The sequence below is a fragment of the Salvelinus fontinalis genome, chromosome 15, assembly GCF_029448725.1.
Source record: "Salvelinus fontinalis isolate EN_2023a chromosome 15, ASM2944872v1, whole genome shotgun sequence".
Taxonomy (NCBI): domain Eukaryota; kingdom Metazoa; phylum Chordata; class Actinopteri; order Salmoniformes; family Salmonidae; genus Salvelinus; species Salvelinus fontinalis.
The window spans coordinates 17623902-17644998 of record NC_074679.1 but is presented as its reverse complement, the minus strand read 5'-3'; the positions used below and the strand labels follow the sequence as shown (position 1 = coordinate 17644998).

The 21097-nt window shown below is 44.4% G+C and overlaps 1 protein-coding gene across 2 annotated transcripts; it reads right to left on the bottom strand.

Moving 5' to 3' along the window:
- Positions 1-102: 102 nt before the first annotated feature.
- Positions 103-20510, bottom strand: iars2 (isoleucyl-tRNA synthetase 2, mitochondrial). 2 transcript variants are annotated; one of them, XM_055862841.1, is made up of 22 exons: positions 20099-20510; positions 19703-19825; positions 19385-19538; positions 18888-19036; positions 18715-18764; positions 15680-15880; positions 15456-15571; positions 15201-15370; positions 14294-14384; positions 14028-14179; positions 13511-13671; positions 13324-13426; positions 11940-12033; positions 11361-11441; positions 10394-10496; positions 10165-10267; positions 9907-10032; positions 9551-9789; positions 9254-9399; positions 8979-9169; positions 8663-8807; positions 103-829 (listed from the first exon to the last, which is right to left on the bottom strand). In XM_055862841.1, exons 1-22 carry the CDS (start codon positions 20357-20359, stop codon positions 684-686), a joined length of 3105 nt encoding a protein of 1034 aa, XP_055718816.1. In that variant the 5' UTR covers positions 20360-20510; the 3' UTR covers positions 103-683. The 2 variants fall into 2 exon arrangements, with proteins under 2 accessions (XP_055718816.1, XP_055718817.1); XM_055862842.1 differs by lacking the exon at positions 11361-11441.
- Positions 20511-21097: the final 587 nt, after the last annotated feature.

Below are 21097 nucleotides of genomic sequence, written 5' to 3'. Positions count from 1 at the left end.
CAGATTTGTACCCTACTGAATGACACCTTGGTTTTCAAAGGGTGATAGGAATCACTGGTTTAAGAGGATTTTTATGAATATTGCACCTATTTGGCTTCCGAGTGTATTTTAATGATAATCCTTTATTTAATAGATTTGATACAAGTGGACAGGAGTACTATACAGATTATCATTAAACATGAATACAAATAAAAAAAACAAAGCGCTCAGTGTTGTACCATCCCCTATATATCCTTCTAATACATACAATAATCAGACCCGATGACTTGATTCTCTTAGTAGGTATATTTCTGCACTCTGTGCCTCATAGGAGGGGTCCAGGACTACCAATACATGTCCCTTTCTAGGAAACATCACTGAAACCTTACTGATGTGCCCTTCTTTGGGAGGTGTCTTATGAACTCAAAAGTACTGCATAGCTCTTAAGACAATTCCCTCGATCAAAATAAAATGTGTGCTTTGTTTTACGAAGCCTGTCTCGTAAACCATCCATCCTCACTGCATGCGGCAACATGCTAGAGTCAATGTCAGTTGAAGAGCTGAAGAAATGTCTGGCTGTTACCCTCTCTGTGCGTTGCTAAGCAGGGTCTTTCTTTGTTGACCCCTGGTTGTCTGGAGTCAGTTCAAGCAGACAGACCGGGTCAGAGGGCAATTTGCAGGTTGTCATGGTGCGGGTGGACGTGTCACTGCGCCCTAGTAAGGATGGTCTGGCAGCGGGGGCAGGGGCAGTCTGGAGAGTTTGAGGTGTACCGGCGGCACCTCGGGCACCGGGCCATGGAGGTAGGCACTGCCGCTACTTGGTAAGCACTGTCCTCACGGATAACCCCACCTGATTGGACAGAGAGAAAAGGTTACTAGGGGCTATGATTAGGGCGGATAGAAGGTCATATTCATTAGTGCCCACCAGACACCATATTAAAATGTTTTTCAAGGGAAAACGTTTCACAAAAACATTTCTTGTTTTGAACACGAACCAGGTTACTGTCTTGAACACGAACCAGGTTACTGTATGACCCCTAAAATACTTGGGTGTTTTGAACAGACTATGATTGCGTTAAACCGGCAGCCCAATTTTGATATTCTTTACACTAACACTAATTAGTGTTGACCAATCACATCAGCTCTTTAAAGACCAATTAGTGAAAACAAAGTTCAGAATTGGGCTGCCTGTAAAAAAAAAAGAGCCTAAGGCAAAGATTCAATCAGATCCAGTGTTAACTGGCGATAGCAGACACCCGCATAGCTGAAGTTTGAGGTGTCTGAGGTAGTGGTCACGATACCAGAATTGACTTAGATACTGATACCAGGTTTAGTATCACAATACAAAAACAAACCACAGCGGAAAAAGGCATATTAGCCAAAGTCACAGAGAAACTCAGCTACTGCTCTGTTCAATATTACATTAGATTTCTTTGGGACAATTGTTTTGGAGAGACAGCCATGTATGCATTAATAAATCAACTACACAATCAATTTAACTACATAATGGTAATCATTTATTTGAACAGTAAATCAAGATGTAGCCTAGGCCTATTCACAATACAGGTGAATGAATGCATATTCAATAAGAGGGTGTGCATGCACTGAGTTATTGAGCTTGTTTTGGCTGATTTCATGGTGCTACAGGTTACAAATAATTTGGCCTCCCTTAATAAAAAAAGTATATAATAATAGCCAATCAGCATTGAGAAACTGAGTGAGCTCAACTGTGAATGGTCCTGGCACACCAAAACAAAAGTGTAAAGGGAAACCTGTTTGGACTTGGCTTCACACCAATCCCATCAACCCAAACTTCATTGGCAGAAAAAAATGTAATTGTTGCCCTCTGGTGGCTAGCTAGCTAAAATTGGACATTTCCTAAATTAGCCATATGACAGATATAGGGATTTGGACTTGTGGTTTTACTTAATTTTAAGTACTGGCCAATGAATATAACGGCAAATCTGATCCAACCATAAATCCATACATTGTGCCTCTGGCCTGGCCAGGTAGCCTAGGAAGACTAAGTGTGTACTGTATGACAGAGTCATAAACCATTTCGGGCAACATGAGAGGATGGCATTGGCGTTTCTCTACAAGTAGGGTAAGTCAACTGTGTTTTTTCTACTTACGCACACACAGAAATCAGTACCATGGACAGCCATGTGATATCTTACGTTGATTGGACTAAATTGTTTTTGGAATCTTTTAGTTGTCACTGTATTAGACTAAGCATAAGTGATTTGATGATGTTGAAACGTTCACAAAGCAATTTGCTGAAATGGTGCTAATAGTGGAGGCAGCTCCTGTTTTCTTTGTGACTTGCGGTAACTTTCCATGGTTCTAAATCAATAGTTGTTTAGTAGTCTGAAAATGTCAAACGTTAACTTGCTTGACCATGCTGTAGGTCGTGTAACTGTTTATTACATGCAATATGCTTTGTGGACTAAACCGGATGTTGCTCTCTGGTTTTGTGATGAAACAAAGGTGTGGCTAAATGTATACTGTCTCTGACTTAGTTCATATGCCTTCCCACTGTGATAATATAGGCCTAACAGGTTATAGAGCAAACAATGCAATTATCACAACACATAGGTTGTAATTCAGGGATGTAGTGGTAAAAAAAAGGGGCAGGGGTAAATTATAGAGAAGACTAACAACCACCGATATAAACCAAAACGTATTACATTTTTTGAACTGTATTGCTTGATTGCATTTTCATGCAGGTCTATTGGGAAGGCCTAATGTAACTTTCTGTAGTAAAAAAATGACTAAATGCATATCACGTTCTTAGTATCTCATGTAATTCAATTCTGTATTGTAAACACCTAAAGTGCACCCGTATAAAAAACCCTTAGTTGAATCTAAAATGTTGTAGTCTATAATGCCCTACCAAGAAAAAAGGCAGTAACTGCTCATTTGGTCGAAAATGTGTCATTTTTGCTAAATTAAATACATGCTTAAATATGTGGACAAGTATCCTACCTCGTATTGTGTTTGAGGAAATGGGGGGTCATGTTAGCAGTAACTGCATAAAGTTACTGTGAAACCAAGGTAAATAAAAGCAATTTTTCTCAGTTTCACACTATGAGCAGTTACTGCCTTTTTGCTTGGAAGGGCAATATACCCATTTGAAGATGAACTTGTTATTGTGTTAAGATTAGATTCTCTGGGGACCCCACCAACCAAGTTTGGGAACCACTGTAACCTCTGTTTGCTTCCTCTCTCTGCCTCCTGCATTGCAGCCTGCCTCAGCCTCACCACTGTTTGTGTCACTACTATCTGTAGAGCAGTTTTATATTTCAATCAATTTTAGGTCCCACAGGCTGTCCCAACACATAATGACATTAAAGTACATTCTAACAGTAAAAGTTTACTCTAAAATATTGGATTCTATACCCATTTAAAGATAAAGAAGTTATTAATGTGTTTGATAATATCAACTTTAGGGGACCCCATATGAATCCCGACCCCAAGTTTGGGAACCACTGTACTACTAATCTCTCTCTGCTTGTATCCGATCTGTGTCTCCTGCATCCAAGAAAGCAAAGGTAACTGAACTAAATGACTATCGCCCTGTAGCACTAACTTCTGTCACCATGAAGAGCTTTGGGAGACTAGTCAAGGATCATATCACCTAACTTAGGCCGTCATTGTAAATAAGAATTTGATCTTAACTGACTTGCCTAGTTAAATAAAGGTGTTAAAAAAATAAAATCGGCATCCAAAATGACCAATTGTTATGAAAACTTGAAAATCGGCCCTAATTAATCGGTCGACCTCCACTGCGGTCCCGTCGATGTGGATAGGGGGTGCTCCCTCTGCTGTGTCCTGAAATCCACAATCAGCTCCTTTGTTTTGTTGACATTGGGTGAGTTTTATTATCCTGGCACCACAATCCCAGGGCCCTCACCACCTCCCTGTAGGCTGTCTCGTCATTGTTGGTAATCAGGCCTACTACTGCTGTGTTGTCTGCAAACTTGATGATTTGAGTTGGAGGAGTGTGTAGCCACGCAGTCATGGGTGAACAGGGAGTACAGAAGGGGGCTGAGCACACACCCTTGTGGGGCCCCAGTGTTGAGGATCAGTGAAGTGGTGTTGTTTCCTACCTTCACCACCTGGGGGGGGCAGCCCGTCAGGAAGTCCAGGACCCAGTTGCAGAGGGCTGGGTTCAGACCCAGGGCCTCAAGCGTAATGATGAGCTTGGAGGGTGCTAGGGTGTTGATTGCTCAGCTATAGTCAATGAACAGCATTATTACATAGGTATTCCTCTTGTCCAGATGGGATAGGGCAGTGTGCAGTGCGATGGCGATTGCATCGTCTGTGACTATTGGGACGGTAAGCAAATTGAAGTGGGTCTAGGGTGTCAGGTAAGTTATATGTAACCTTTATTTAACTAGGCAAGTCAGTTAAACACATTCTTATTTTCAATGACGGCCTAGGAACGGTGGGTTAACTGCCTTGTTCAGGGGCAGAATGACAGATTTTTACCTTGTCAGCTCAGGGATTCAATCTTGCAACCTTACGGTTAACTAGTCCAACGCTCTAACCACCTGCCTCACGAGGAGCCCGCCTGTTACGCGAATGCAGTAAAAAGCCGAGGTAAGTTATTAGCTAGCATTAAACTTATCTTATAAAAAACAATCAGTCATAATCACTAGTTATAACTACATGGTTGATGATATTACTAGTTTATCTAGCTTGTCCTGCGTTGCATATAATCGATGCAGTGCGCATTCGCGAAAAAGGACTGTCGTTGCTCCAACATGTACCTAACCATAAACATCAATGCCTTTCTTAATATCAATACACAGAAGTATATATTTTTAAACATGCATATTTAGCTAAAAGAAAACCAGGTTAGCAGGCAATATTAACCAGGTGAAATTGTGTCACTTCTCTTGCGTTCATTGCATGCAGAGTCAGGGTATATGCAACAGTTTGGGCCGCCTGGCTCATTGCGAACTAACTTGCCAGAATTTTACGTAATTATGACATAACATTGAAGGTTGTGCAATGTAACAGGAATATTTAGACTGATGGATGCCACCCGTTAGATAAAATACGGAACAGTTCCGTATTTCACTGAAAGAATAAATGTCTTGTTTTCGAGATGATAGTTTCCGGATTCGACCATATTAATGACCTAAGGCTCGTATTTATGTGTGTTATGTTATAATTAAGTCTATGATTTGATAGAGCAGTCTGACAGCGATGGTGGGCACCAGCAGGCTCGTAAGCATTCATTCAAACAGCACTTTCGTGCGTTTTGCCAGCAGCTCTGCTGTTTATGAATTCAAGCCTATCAACTCCCGAGATTAGGCTGGTGTAACCGATGTGAAATGGCTAGCTAGTTAGCGGGGTGCGCGCTAATAGCGTTTCAAACGTCACTCGCGCTGAGACTTGGAGTAGTTGTTCCCCTTGCTCTGCATGGGTAACGCTGCTTCGAGGGTGGCTGCTGTCGTTGTGTTCCTGGTTCGAGCCCAGGTAGCGGCGAGGAGAGGGATGGAAGCTATACTGTTACACTGGCAATACTAAAGTGCCTATAAGAACATCCAATAGTCAAAGGTATATGAAATACAAATCGTAGAGAGAAATAGTCCTATAATTCCTATAATAACTACAACCTAAAACTTCTTACCTGGGAATATTGAAGACTCATGTTAAAAGGAACCACCAGCTTTCATATGTTCTCATGTTCTGAGCAAGGAACTTAAACGTTAGCTGTCTTACATGGCACATATTGCACTTTTACTTTCTTCTCCAACACTTTGTTTTTGCATTATTTAAACCAAATTGAACATGTTTCATTATTTGTTTGAGGCTAAATTGATTTTATTGATGTATTATATTAAGTTTTGACCCCACGGGGTGAGATCTTGCGTGGAGCCCCAGATCGAGGGAGATTATCAGTGGTCTTGTATGTCTTCCATTTCCTAATAATTGCTCCCACAGTTAATTTCTTCAAACCAAGCTGCTTACCTATTGCAGATTCAGTCTTCCCAGCCTGGTGCAGGTCTACAATTTTGTTTCTGGTGTCCTTTGACAGCTCTTTGGTCTTGGCCATAGTGGAGTTTGGAGTGTGACTGTTTGAGGTTGTGGACAGGTGTCTTTTATACTGATAAGTTCAAACAGGTGCCATTAATACAGGTAACGAGTGGAGGACAGAGGAGCCTCTTAAAGAAGAAGTTACAGGTCTGTGAGAGCCAGAAATCTTGCTTGTTTGTAGGTGACCAAATACTTATTTTCCACCATAATTTGCAAATAAATTCATTAAAAATCCTACAACGTGATTTTCTGGATTTTTCCCCCTCATTTTGTCTGTCATAGTTGAAGTTTACCTATGATGAAAATTACAGGCCTCTCTCATCTTTAAGTGGGAGAACTTGCACAATTGGTGGCTGACTAAATACTTTTTTGCCCCACTGTGTATATATATATATATATATATATATATATATATATATATATATATTATTATTTTTATTTTTTTAATCGGCATCGGCTTTTTTGGTCCTCCAATGTATCGGCGTTGAAAAATCGGTCGACCTCTAGTGGAACGCTTCAATTTCCCCAGCATACACATAACTGGTCCACCAACACAGACAGTGTGGTTCTTCAACCTCAGGAGACTGAAGAAATTTGACTTGGTACCTAAAACCCTGAAACTTTTACAGATGCACAATTGAGAGCATCCTGTATCACCACCTGGTACGGCAACTGTACTGTCCACAACCGCAGGGCTCTCCAGAGGGTGGTGTGGTCTACCCAATGCATCACCAGGGGCAAACTACCTGCCCTCCAGGACACCTACAACCACCTGAGCCTCTGCCTGTTCACCCTGCTATCATCCAAAAGGCGAGGTCAGTACAGGTGCATCAAAGATGCGACAGAGCCTGAAAAACAGCTTCTATCCCAAGGCCATCAGACTGTTAAACAGCCATCACTAGCACATTAGAGGCTGCTGCTGCCTTATATACATAGACTTAATCACTGGCCACTTTAATAATGTTTACACATTTTTGCATTACTTATCTCATATGTATATACTGTATTCTATTCTTAGTCTATGCCGCTCTGACATTGCACGTCCAAATATTTATATATTCTTAATTCCATTCCTTTACTTTAGATTTGTGTGTATTGTTGTGAAATTGTTAGATATTACTGCACTGTTAGAAACACAAGCATTTCGCTACACCTGCAATAACATCTGCTGTTTTTGCCACTTAGAATTATCAGCCCACCGAGTGAAGCACGAGATTGAACTTCACTCAACTTTCTAGAGCAGTGGTAACCAAAAAGGTGAATAAATGCTTTTTCACAAATAAAAAAAGGTGTAAACAGTGTTCACCCTAGACTACATCACTGGTTGTAATATGGCTTTTTAGTTTTTATTTCTGGCTTGGCTTCCCATGTGATTTTACCCACGAGCCACTTCTGGAAAGTAACAAAAATTATAGTACAAACCCTTTTCATATTCTAGTTTCAAAAAGTACAGAAGTTTCAGTATACCGTTCAACACTAGTCTGAGGTGTAAAAGCCAATACATGCCTGCTCCGGGTTGGCTATCCAGAGGCTCCGTAAGGTGGGTGTGATGCAATTTCGTAGTTTCTGGAGCCTCATCGCCATGCACTTCCCAAAATGTGTAACAATGTGGAGGACTCCTTATAGCTCCATATGTCCATGATTAGTTGACGGTAGGTGGGGGCAGTAGGTCCTGTATAAACACAATATAGGTGTAGGCCTAAAAGGTCAATCTGACACCTGCAGTGGCTATACAGAATTCACCGTGATGCGGCCGCCGTAGAGGTAGTCAGAGCATTCATACTTCTTGAGCTTCGCTGAGCAGAGCTGTTGTCAAGAAAGTGAGTGTTTTATACAGGACCTCCTGCCCCACCTACCATCAACTGTGTCAAACCCTCCCTACGGAGCCTCCGGATCGCATTGCTAGAGCAAGTATAAATGGGCTATTAACTGTGTTGGAGCTGTCAAATTGGTGAGCAGCTTATCTTGATCAGTGTCACAAAGCCACACCCATCCCACTCGCGTTACAAGTTCAGAATGAGAAAGTGTAGGCTATATAGAAATAATGATGCTCAAATTTAAAAAATCCTTTAACTAAACAATGAGGATTTGCATCATAATAAAGGTGTAGATTACATCTCACATTCTAGTGTTCGAACTTGTAAACAAGGCTGCATGGGATTTCTTAAATGGGACTCCGTGCAGCCAATGGCAACGTCCGCTTTAGGTATAATGCCAGGCGCTGCTTGTGGATTTGACAGCTCTAACGCAGTTCTACCTCCTACACTGCCAAAACAACCGCTTTGTAGATGTCAGCTAAAGCGGATATGTTTGTATCTAAAAAACATTTTTAAAGTAACCTTTATTTAACTAGGCAAGCCAGTTAAGAACACATTCTTATTTACAATGACGGCCTACCCCGTCCAAACCCGGACGACGCTGGGCAAATTGTGCGCCGCCCTATGGGACTCCCAATCACGGCCGGATGTGATGCAGCTTGGATTCAAACCGGGGACTGCAGTGACGCCTCTTGCACTGAGATGCAGTGCCTTAGACCGCTGCGCCACTCGGGACCCCTATAGAACCCCGAGTTTCATTTTGGATTCAGCTACTACAGCATTGTAAATGTGCTAGTGTTAGCTTAGCTGGGACTCACCCTCAAGGTTGATGAGGAAACTGCCGTTGCTGATGAGGGCATCAGCGGGCAGGTCTCTGGGCAGGGCGCTAGTCAGGGTTGTCTGCGATGACATCATCAGCTCTGTTAGCTGAGAGTAAGAGGAAGTAGGTTCGTCTTGGAGAGACTGAGAAAGAGAGAGATTAGATGGGTATTAGATAAGATAATTTTGTGGTAGCCAACTTGGAGTCGCCTTTCTGAGACCTGATAGACCGTCACTTCCATACAACTACATCTCAGCCGTTTCTGGTATAGTGATTATGAGGAGGACATCAGAGAGCGCATTCTGCCCCCTTACCTCAATGAGTTCAAACAGTAGGCCAGGCTCAATCTCTATGGTCAGCTCATATTCGGCTGCATTGCGTCCTGGGATAGAGGACAGGAAGGAATCCCTGATAGCGCATGCCCCCTCCACGGCTTCCTCCAATCCCGGCCTCCGCCACACAGGACTGCTCTTAATCCAGCCACTCCTGAACAGGGTCTCCCCCTCTGAAGATAGAGACTTTCAGTCACTGAGACACACACACACACAGGTACAGGCAGGCAGGCACGCACACACACATAAGGCCATACCGTTATGTCCTGGGGCGTGTAAGTAGACCTCTTCGGCCAGGTGAGGTAGGATAGGAGCGATGGAGCGCGTCACTCCGTCCAGAATCTCCTCTAGAACCGTCTGACAGGACCGCCGACCCAACGAGTCCTCAGGATCACAGTACAGCCTGGGAGAGGGAGAGAGTAACAGACTATTAATAGTGCCATATAGTAGCAATGACATTAGTCATTATAGTGTTGTCATAAGTGTAACAGAGTAGTAGTAGACAATGTAATAACAATAGTAGTGGTAGTAGTATTTAGCAAGAGTATCAGTACCTGTCCTTGATGATGCTGAAGTAGAACTTGGAGAGGTCTCTGGTGATGAAGGCTTGGAGCAGGCGGATGGCCCTGCCCGCACCAAAATCATTGTAGGCATCTGTCATCTTCATACTGTAGTTCCGTAGAAGGTGCAGTAGGTACTGGTCGATGTAGTGCATTTCTTTAGGTTCCACTGCCTGAGTACGAGGGTCAAAACCCTGCAGATTCCCTAGCAAGAACTTCAGGGTATTCCTCAACTAGAAAGAGATGAGGAAGAGTTATTATAGCAGAGTGGAGAAGCAGGTAACGAGACTTCTACACAGATAGACCTTTTTTCAGACAGACTCAATGATAGTAGACACCATGAGACTCACCTTATTGATGCTGTCTCTGGCTGAGTTGAGCACGTTGGGGCCGATCTGGACCTCAGAGAAGACGTTGGACTCTGCCACCCACCAACGCAACACATCCACTCCATAGGCAGGAGACACACTGGGGTCCTGGGAGAAATAAAGGGAAAGAGATAGGAGTGTGGAGTTGGGTAAAAGCCTTTAAAGACTAACACTGTTGATCACCCCGGGAGTGTGTGTATGTTTCTCCAGAAAGGTTAGGTCTCATCCACAGCCTCTCACCTCCCCCCCGTGGATGACTGTATCGGGGTCTACTACGTTGCCTAAAGACTTGGACATCTTCTCTCCTTTCTCACTTATCACAAAGTCATGTATCATAAGAGCCCTGAGAGAGAAAGAAATGTAACATCAGAGCCCTGAGTGAGAAAGTTATGAATACAGATTCTTCTCTGGCTTTCTTACGGACACATTTACAACAAGCACACATAGATATAAAAAGTATTTCACTGACTTGTAGGGTGCCATTTTCTGTACGGCAACACTGGTGAGCAGAGAGGACTGGAACCAACCACCTATCTGGTCCTTTCCCTCCACATACACATCAGCCCTCGAGTCTGACGAGAGAGAGGGAGAGCGAGAGAGAGAGAGAGAAAGAGAGCGGAAAAACATGTTTAGTTCTTTGCAGTGTTTTGTTCTTAACCAATTCATGCGAACAGAGAGGAAAGATAGATGGTTAGTATCAGGGGAACTTCACTGTCTTTGTCCACAAGAGGTAGGACAAGTCTAGAGGGACAGAGACCACAGCCACTGGTAGTGAGGACATTGAGACAATGGATGACAAGTATACTGAGATTGTGCCACCATGCCTTGACCAATGCCCTGCATGAAAGTAGTAGCGACAGACATTCCACCTTGGCCAGCCTTGAAAGAGACAGTACAGAAACGTTACATGGCGAGGCAGCCTTCCAAAGCCACGGGGTACTGTAGAGGTTGGAGAGAGGCTTAGAGACCGTAGTGCTCCTGCCTTAGACAGTAGCACAGATACAGCCACCAGGCTTTCAGGGGGAGATCCTCCCTTGCTGCCAAAGAGAGAGACTGCTGACTAAACAGAGAGCACAGCCAGGGAGTGAATCTTATAGATAACCAATCTTTAAGGTGCTCAGCTCCCAAACAAGGTGCTCAGAGTCCCACATGCTGAGGAGAGAAGGGGAAGAGAGCAGGAGAGAGTCAGAGAGAAAGAGAGAGAGAGGGGGGATAGTAAGAGAAAGAAGGGAGGGATGAGTAGAAAAGGGGGGAAAGAGGGATGAGTAGAAAAGGGGGGGAGGAGGGATAAGTAGAAAAGGCGGGATGAGTAGAAAAGGGGGGGAAGGCGGGATGAGTAGAAAAGGGGGGGTGAGTAGATAAGGGGGGGAAGGCGGGATGAGTAGAAAAGGGGGGGAAGGAGGGATGAGTAGAAGAGGGGTCTGGGGGTTATTAACCTGGCACCAGGGGTTTGCGTAGGGAGGTAGGGAGCCAGCTGAGCCGTGACTCAGAGTCAGTGTCACTCTCCTCCTTCATTTCTGAAAACACAACACAACCACTCACATGGACAACATGGGTAAACCTTGGGAAATTGTGTGGTTGTATGTTGGATGTCAGTCTTGCCAAATGCCACAACAAGAACAATATCCAAACAAATTAAAGTCTTCCTCATTATCTGACTATAAAACACTTCAGTAAGGTGTCACAGCGTGTTCCAGAGAGGGATAAAGCTAATGGCTGATATACGAGTACTAGACACGCTTCATACGAGAGAAGTCATTTCTAATGCATAAACAATTCATGATAAGCCATGTGCCAGAGAGAGATAGCATTACCAGGCAGTTTGTACAGTATTCAATAACTGGTTAGTGCAGTAAGGACACTTAGCAAACTGTGATTTAGCTAGGCCTAGCTAAGAAAACAACCTTCAGACACAGCCTTGAATTCTAAGAAAACACAAGTGTAATTGCTAGTGTAAGAATACTTGGCAGATGTAGTACGTAGCTGCGCCAGGTTAGCTAAACACAGAGCCTCACCTTCAAGAACAGCAGCCCAGGAGGTTCCACTGTCAAACCAGATGTCCAACACATCATCTCCACGCTCGTAGTCGGTTACCTCTCCTGCTTTACTCTGACAAACACACACATACAACCTTCATTCTCCTTCTGGTCTGGGTTGGCGCCCCCCCTTGGTTTGTGCCATGGTGGAGATCTTTGTGGGCTATACTCGGCCTTGTCTCAGGATTGTAAGTTGGTGGTTGAAGATATCCCTCTAGTGGTGCGGGGGCTGTGCTTTGGCAAAGTGGGTGGGGTTATATCCTTCCTGTTTGGCCCTGTCCGGGGGTATCATCAGATGGGGCCACAGTGTCTCCTGACCCGTCCTGTCTCAGCCTCCAGTATTTATGCTGCAGTAGTTTATGTGTCGGGGGCTAGGGTCAGTTGGTTATATCTGGAGTACTTCTCCTGTCTTATCCAGTGTCCTGTGTGAATTTAAGTAAGCTCTCTCTAATTCTCTCCTTCTCTCTTTCTTTCTCTCTCTCTCTCTCTCTGAGAACCTGAGCCCTAGGACCATACATCAGGACTACCGGGCATGATGACTCCTTGCTGTTCCCAGTCCACCTGGCATTGCTACTGTTCCAGTTTCAACTGTTCTGCCTGTGGTTATGGAACCCCTACCTGTCCCAGACCTGCTGCTTTCAACTCTTAATGATCGGCTATGAAAAGCCAACTGACATTTATTCCTGATTATTATTTGACCATGCTTGTCATTTATGAACATTTTGAAAATCTTGGCTCTTTCTAATTCTCTCCTTCTCTCTTTCTTTCTTTCTCTCTCTCAGAGGACCTGAGCCCTAGGACCATACGTCAGGACTACCGGGCATGATGACTCCTTGCTGTCCCCAGTCCACCTGGCCTTGCTGCTATTCCAGTTTCAACTGTTCTGCCTGCGGTTATGGAACCCCTACCTGTCCCAGACCTGCTGTTTTCAACTCTTAATGATCGGCTATGAAAAGCCAACTGACATTTATTCCTGATTATTATTTGGCCATGCTTGTCACTTATGAACATTTTGAACATCTTGGCCATGTTCTGTTATCTCCACCCGGCACAGCCAGAAGAGGACTGGCCACCCCTCATAGCCTGGTTCCTCTCTAGGTTTCTTCCTAGGTTTTGGCCTTTCTAGGGAGTTTTTCCTAGCCACTGTGCTTCTACACCTGCATTGCTTGCTGTTTGGGGTTTTAGGCTGGGTTTCTGTACAGCACTTCGAGATATTAGCTGATGTACGAAGGGCTATATAAAATAAACTTGATTTGATTTGACATACATACATTAACCTTCACACACACAAGGTGCTAAAATCCTCTTTTAATCATACAACCATATTCACTGACTTGTGAGTGGAAGTGCTGCGGTGACTCACCTTCTTGAGCACCTCTGGTGGCAGTAGAGATTCCAGGGGGAGCTCCCACCAGCAGTCACTGCCCTTCTCTGAGAACAGCTGGGTCACATGGGATACAGTGTGCCTTTAGGGGGAGAGTGCAGGGGTCAGAGCGGGGTGGCGTTGTGTGTGTGTGTGTGTTTGAGAATGTTTGTGGGTGTGTAGTTACTTGTTAATGAGAGGCTCTCCTGTCTCCTTGTGGTAGAACACAGGTATGGGCACACCCCAGCTCCTCTGGCGTGAGATACACCAGTACGGTCTTCTGTCCAGGTGGGCCAACAGACTGCCCCTCGCCGATTCTGGGATCACACGCACCTTAGCCAGCGCTTCCTACACACAGTCAGAATGAGTTTCTTAATCCTTTAGAGCAGGGTTCCACAACTAAATGTTTTAGTCAAATATTCTCTCTCTTTGGACTTCTTGCAGTCTACAAATGATTTGTAATTATGTTCCTGACCATCCGATGAAGAAGAAAAAAATCACCCTGCAGCTGAATTTAGTTGATCCCTGCTCTATAAGAAGAATCATTCTCAGTTTCTAAGAGTCTAACTTACTGAGTGGGACCTGTTCTAAGTGTATGCAAGTGACAATCATCACCTGTTTGAAAGAATCATTCTCAATGTATCGCAGTGAGAACTGAGATTCATCCCTGTTTGTAAGAGTTATCCTCAGTGTGTGATTCCTACCTTGGCCTTGTCTTTGAGGCTGGCGATGTTAATGAACCACTGTTTGCTGGGTCTGATGACTACAGGCTCTTTACTCCTCCAGTCGTACGGGTAACTGTGGACACACTCCTCCTCCTTCACTAGAGAACCGACAGCCTTCAGCATGGAGATCACTGACATGCACACAAAACACACACAAAAGCTTGTACAAAGAGAGCAAGAACATAAACTAGACAATATAAGTTAAGCATTCTCCTCCCTGTCTCTCTCACACCGTTTCTTCCTACCTGTATCGTTGCCCTCCCCCATCACAGACAGACTCTGTAGCTCAGGCCCAGCCAGCTCAGTGAATCTGCCTTCCTCATCCACGATACACTCCTAGAACAGAGGAAACACACACAGCCATACAAATTAGGGGTGGGTAATTTAAATGATTTTACTATTCGAATAATAGCATGACGTTCAGATATACGGAGTCAAAATTCTCATTGTTATTTAAAGAATTACACAGAAAAAAAATTATAAACTACCGACCAATCAGAACGACACAAATGCACACGGCAGGTAAACAGCGGCCATGCTGCTTTACTTCAGTAGTTTGGCTAACAGCAACAGTGAAAGAGAAGTGTGATTTTCGCTAAGATATAACTGATTGTTACAAAAAGTTTTTCTGGTGAGTGTTTTGCATTGATCTGTGTCAGGTATTGTGGAAACTCTTAGATGAGCGCCTGTAATTGCTATTTGAAGTGGGGCAATAGCAATGTAATGCACCATTATAAAAACTACACTCAAAAGTTTGCAGTTTCATTAAATTAGGAATTTAAAATGTAGTGGTTATTAAACTCTTTGGTATATCATTGCAGGTAAAAATGTCACAAGGATAATGTAATTTAGACAAAGCTTTTTCATTGTTAAAATAGTTCTGAAATTTGTTCACTCTGAAAATGAACACCCACTCAAGTATTCGAATACTAACATCCGTTCGGACATTTGATTAACCCCAGGAAGAGATTGGACGCCAGGATGAGCTAATGGGAATCCTTAATAGAAATACAAACCATGCCCATCTCTAGGACAGATGTCATTGGAAGTTCATGAAGACTTTTAGCCTGGAAGCCAGAATGTTTTTGAAGTTGGCCAACTCATATTGTTCTGTCAATCCCATTGATATATTAGTCAACTAAAGGAACGCACCACTGATAGTTTAAAATGTGAGGCCACACTGTAGTCCTCCATCCCATGGGCAGGAGCTGTGTGGACCAATCCCGTTCCTTTGCCCATGGTCACAAAATTGGCTGGAAGCAATGGAACCTCCTTCCTGGGAATGGTGGGATGCTGGCAGACTCCTCCCTCAAGATCTGCACCTGGAGGTGGGGATGGGAAGAGAAAGTGACAGAGTGACATGACAATGTTTATGTGTCTGTCTGAGTGTGTGTGTGTCCAGTTTACCTGTGAAAGTGCCCACACTCTCCAGCTCTGTGCTCAGCAGTGTTGCCAGGCTGGAAACGCGCTCAGTGGCCACTAGGAGGAGCTGTGAGCTGTCTCTCCTCTTCACTACTGAGTACCTGTGTGTGAGATATTAGAACACATTTACAAAAGATGGGAGTTATACCGTATAGTACTGAAGATGCAGGTATGTGTGTGGGGGGATGTCTGTTGACAGTAGCACTTACTGGGCATTGGGCATAAAGCAGACAGCCTGGTTGGCTGGGATGGTCCATGGTTGGGTGGTCCACACCAACACAGAAATGCTGCCCAACTCCCCTACAGCTTCCACCATCTTAGGGGGCAGGGTGGCCAGGGCGAAGGTGGCATAGATTGCTTTGCTCACGTGCTGTGGGTTATACTCCAACTCTGCCTCCGCAAGAGCTGTCCTGGGGAGAGAGAGAGAGAGAGGGGAAGAATGAGAGGTAAAGAGGAGGAGAATGAAAGGAGGGGTGGGGAGGAGATACGCAGCAGAGATACACTACATGGCCAAAAGAATGTGGACACGCCGAACATCTCATTCCAAGACCATAGGCATTATTATGGAGTTGGTACCCCCCTTTGCTGCTATAACCGCCTCCACTCTTCTGGGAAGGTTTTCCACCAGATGTTGGAACATTGCTGCGGGGACTTGCTTCCATTCAGCCACAAGAGTTTTAGTGAGGTCAGGCACTGATGTTGGGCGATTAGGCCTGGCTTGCAGTCGGCGTTCCAATTCATCCCAAAGGTGTTTGATGGGGTTGAGGTCAGGGTTCTGTGCAGGTCAGTCAAGTTCTTCAACACCAATCTGGACAAACCATTTCTGTATGGACTTCGCTTTGTGCACGGGGGCATTGTCATGCTGAAACAGGAAAGGGCTTTACCCAAACTGTTGCCACAAAGTTGGAAGCACAGAATCGTCAAGAAAGTCATTGTATGCTGTAGCGTAAATCTTAACTAGAACTAAGGGGCCTAGCCCAAACCATGAAAAAGAGCCTTGAAAAACAGCCCCAACAGCCTTGAAAAACAGCCTCAACATTATTCCTCCATCACCAAACCTTACAGTTGGCACTATGCTGACATCCGCCAGGAGCACACCATTGGTGGAATCGGAAAATAGCCGAATCCACTAATTTGAAAGGCTATTCACAATGTTTTCTACAGAGAAATAATTGTCTATGGAGATTCGTCTGTCAGAGTGCCAAATGCTGAGGTGTGATTCATTACTCCAGAGAATGTGTTTCCACTGCTCCAGAGTCCAATGGCGGCAAGATTTACATCACCCCAGCCGATGCTTGACATTGCGCATGGTGATCATGGTTACTGATCAATTCATTTATAATTAGAAGTTTTTGTTATCTGTTTTAAAAACGTTTTTATTTTTGTACTTATGTACGATATCCTAACCACCATCGATAAGAGACAGTACTGTGCAGCCGTCTTCATCGACCTGGCCAAGGCTTTCGACTCTGTCAATCACCGCATTCTTATCGGCATAGCCTTGGCTTTCCCAAATGACTGCCTCGCCTGGTCCACCAACTACTCAGATAGAGTTCAGTGTGTCAAATCGGAGGGCCTGTTGTCTGGACTTCTGGCAGTCTATGCGGGTGCCACAGGGTTCAATTCTCGGGCCGACTCCTCTCTCTGTATATATATCAATGATGTCGCTCTTGCTTCTGGTGATTCTCTGATCCACCTCTACGCAGACGACACCATTCTGTATACTTCTGGCCCTTCTTTGGACGCTGTGTTAACAACCCTCCAGACGATCTTCAATGCCATACAACTCTCCTTCCATGACCTCCAACTGCTTTTAAATGCTAGTAAAACTAAGTGCATGCTCTTCAACAAATTGCTGCCCGCACCCTCCCGCCCGACCAGCATCACTACTCTGGACGGTTCTGACCTAGAATATGTGGACAACTACAAATACCTAGGTGTCTGGTTAGACTGTAAACTCTCCTTCCAGACTCATATTAAGCATCTCCAATCCAAAATGAAATCTAGAATTGGCTTCCTATTTCGCAACAAAGCATCCTTCACTCATGCTGCCAAACATACCCTCGTAAAATTGACTATCCTACTGATCCTTGACTTCGGCGATTTCGTTTACAAAATAGCCCCCAACACTCTACTCAGCACACTGGATGTAGTCTATCACAGTGCCATCTGTTTTATCACCAAAGCAACATATACTACCCACCACTGCGACCTGTATGCTCTCGTTGGCTGGCCCTCACTACATATCCGTCGCCAAACACACTGGCTCCAGGTCATCTATAAGTCTTTGCTAGGTAAAGCCCCGCCTTATGTCAGATCACTGTTCACCACAGCAACACCCACCCGTAGCACGCGCTCCAGCAGGTATATCTCACTGGTCATCCCCAAAGCCAACATTTCCTTTGGCTGCCTTTCCTTCCAGTTCTCTGCTGCCAATGACTGGAACGAATTACAAAAATCACTGAAGCTGGAGTCTTACATCTCCCTCTCTAACTTTAAGCATCAGCTATCTGAGCAGCTTATCGATCACTGTACCAGTACACAGCCAATCTGTAAAATAGCACACCTGACTACCTCATCCCCATATTATTTACCCTCTTGCTCTTTTGCACCCCAGTATCTCTACTTGCACATCTATCACTCCAGTATTAATGTTAAATTGTAATTATTTTCAACTCTAGGGCCTATTTATTGCCTACCTCCCTACTCTTCTACAGATCTTTATTTTTTTCTTTTATTTTGTGTTATTGACTGTACATTTGATTATGTGTAACTCTGTGTTGTTGTTTTTGTCGCACTGCTTTGCTTCATCTTCATGGGCGGCAGGAAGCCTAGTGGTTAGAGTTTTGGACTTGTAACCGAAATGCAAGATCGAATCCCCGAGCTGACAAGGTAAAAAACTGTCGCTCTGCCCCCCTGAACAAGGCAGTTAAACCACGTTTACAAAATAGCCCCCAACACTATACTCAGCAAACTGGATGTAGTCTATCACAGTACCATCTGTTTTTATCACCAAAGCCCCATATACTACCTAGGCCGTCATTGTAAATAAGAATTTGTTCTTAACTGACTTGCCTAGTTAAATAAAGGTTAAATAAATAAAATACACCTGTCAGCAATGGGTGTGGCTGAAATAGCCGAATCCACTAATTTGAAGGGGTATCCACATGCACTACATGGCCAAAAGTATGTGGAAGAGCTATGTAGCAGAGACTATATCCAGAAGCCACTAAGTGCTGCCTACCTGGAGGAAGGAGACCAGAAAACTGGCTTGTAGTCCTGGTAGATCAGACCCTAGAAATTACAACACAAGAACAAACAGTTAGCTCCTGGGGGAGAGAGAGCGAGCAAGCGAAATAATGAGTGTCCGATCTTCTAGAGAGGCAGGCTGACCCAAATTGATAGAATATATCCCACCTTGCTGTGCATGTCCTGGAAGACCTTAAGCTGAGCTGCCTCATAAGTCCCATCAAAGGTGTAGTAGCACTTATCCCAGTCCGCCATCACGCCCCAGCGCTGGAAGGCAGCGCGCTGACGAGCGATAGCCCCCTTCGCAAACTCCCGGGCTGGAGAGCAGAGGGGACCAGAGTTCATCAACAGACACACACAGCTGATTTTCTGGTGTCATACATACACAGGGGGATATCAGATTCTATTAAATCAATAGGCAGAGCTGTTTTTGTGTTTCAGTGAACCACAGTCATGTCATGGGTAATTTTGTCTGAGATGTGAATATTTGTGTAAGCTCCAAAAGCGAATGCCTACGCTTTTAACAGCCTACACTTTCAGCTCAATAGGCTAACATGATCCTTGCCAGGTCTCACTGGTGACCTGGGTTTGATACCTAGTCAGTTCCATCCATCCACAATAAGTGACCAGTAATATATCAGCTGTCTGTTCCCTGCCTCACTGACCTTTCTGTCTTATCTGCAGAGGGCTCAGTCCACTGGTTCCCAGCTCTCCCAGTGCCTTCAGCTCAATGGGTAGCCCATGGCAGTCCCAGCCTGGGACATAGTGAACCTGTTTCCCCCTTAGCATCTCAAAGCGGTTCTGGATGTCTTTGAGGATCTGGAACAAACAACACCAAAGAATCATTATGATAAAAGCCTTGTCTTGCCAGTGAGAGCCAGCACTGATTAATCTCTGTTCTGGTTTCAAGTCCAGTTGAGAAATAATGCACAGCTGGATTCTCTGCTAAATGACTAAAATGCAAATGTAGCAAATAACAACACCTTATTGAGGGCATGTCCCACATGTGGGTCCCCGTTGGCGTATGGGGGGCCATCGTGGAGACAGTATTCCTTCTTTGCCTTCCTCTCTCTCTGCCATGAGTAGAGTTCTGCAAAGCCACACTCCTAGACACAGACAGAATCAATACACTGACATATTACTGTCAAGTCTATAGTCATAACACAGGCACATAGCTGAATTTCAGACACCGTCTCATTGAGAAAGGTTAGTTAGTTAGCTAACCAAAATGAGTCTTGCAGTGGCTAGTAAACCTCTTGTTTGTTTATCTGACATTCCTTAGCAATCGGTCACACGCGCCCGTTTCGAAACATGTGGCTCACTGGTAAGCTAACTAGTTAGTATGACATTAGCAAGCTAGACTAGAGCACTCTTCTTACCTGTTGTATCTGTACCTCCCGGTCTATGAGATTCTGTCCGGTTAGTTTCATGGGGAATTCAGTACGGGGAAGCAACACGCTGTCGCGGTACGGCCCGGCACCCTGGGCGGCTGCAGGGTGAACGGTACCTTCGGTGGAGCTGACATTTTGACAACGGTTGGAGTTGAAGGAGAGTGCGGGGTGGAGAAGGGCGCCTCTCCGAACACTCGTTCCCCATCTCGCTACGCTCTGGCTCACTGCTGAAATGCGGCACAGCAGCATGGAGAGGCAAACACTTCGTACTATTCTACCTACCAAAATTCGAAACCAGGTTTGTTGTTGTGATATTGTCCTCGATCTGACTGCGACCTCTTAGAGCATTGGATCGCTTTTTTCTTGTTTTCCGGAAGTACTGGACGTAAAACGCTACTACGGAAAATGTGAAAGGACAAATGAGTTGTCTTCTTCGATTAGGTTTAACGGCGGTTGGCATCCAATAAATGTTGCATTACCGCCACCTACTAAACTGGAGTATAACTCCCTTATACTTAATTAATTTGGTGTTTAAAAAAAAAAAAAAAAAAAAAAAAAAACCCTACCATCTAACACTACACTCACAAAAATAATAATAAACGCCATACTCCACTATTTAAAGGCATTTTGTCATACTTCAAGCCAACAGCCTGAAAAGATGGGACACAACCACTTGACACACTGTGTCTCGCACACACAAATACCTCTCTGCAGCTGCACCACAACCTCTATTTTCTGCGACTTACTTTCCATCCCTGCTGTACAGTTGATAACCATTACTATAAATTCCAAAAATCCAATCTTACTGAAACATATATCACTTTTTGACCCATCCCTCTGTACTGGTACATATCTACTACTCACACCACTCCTCTCAGATCCCTCCCCCTTGACCAAATCTTTTTCTACTTTCTTCACTGCCTCAGCATATGACAACTTCTGTACTACTCTAACCCTGGAAACCTCAACCTGCCTATCTCGCACAGG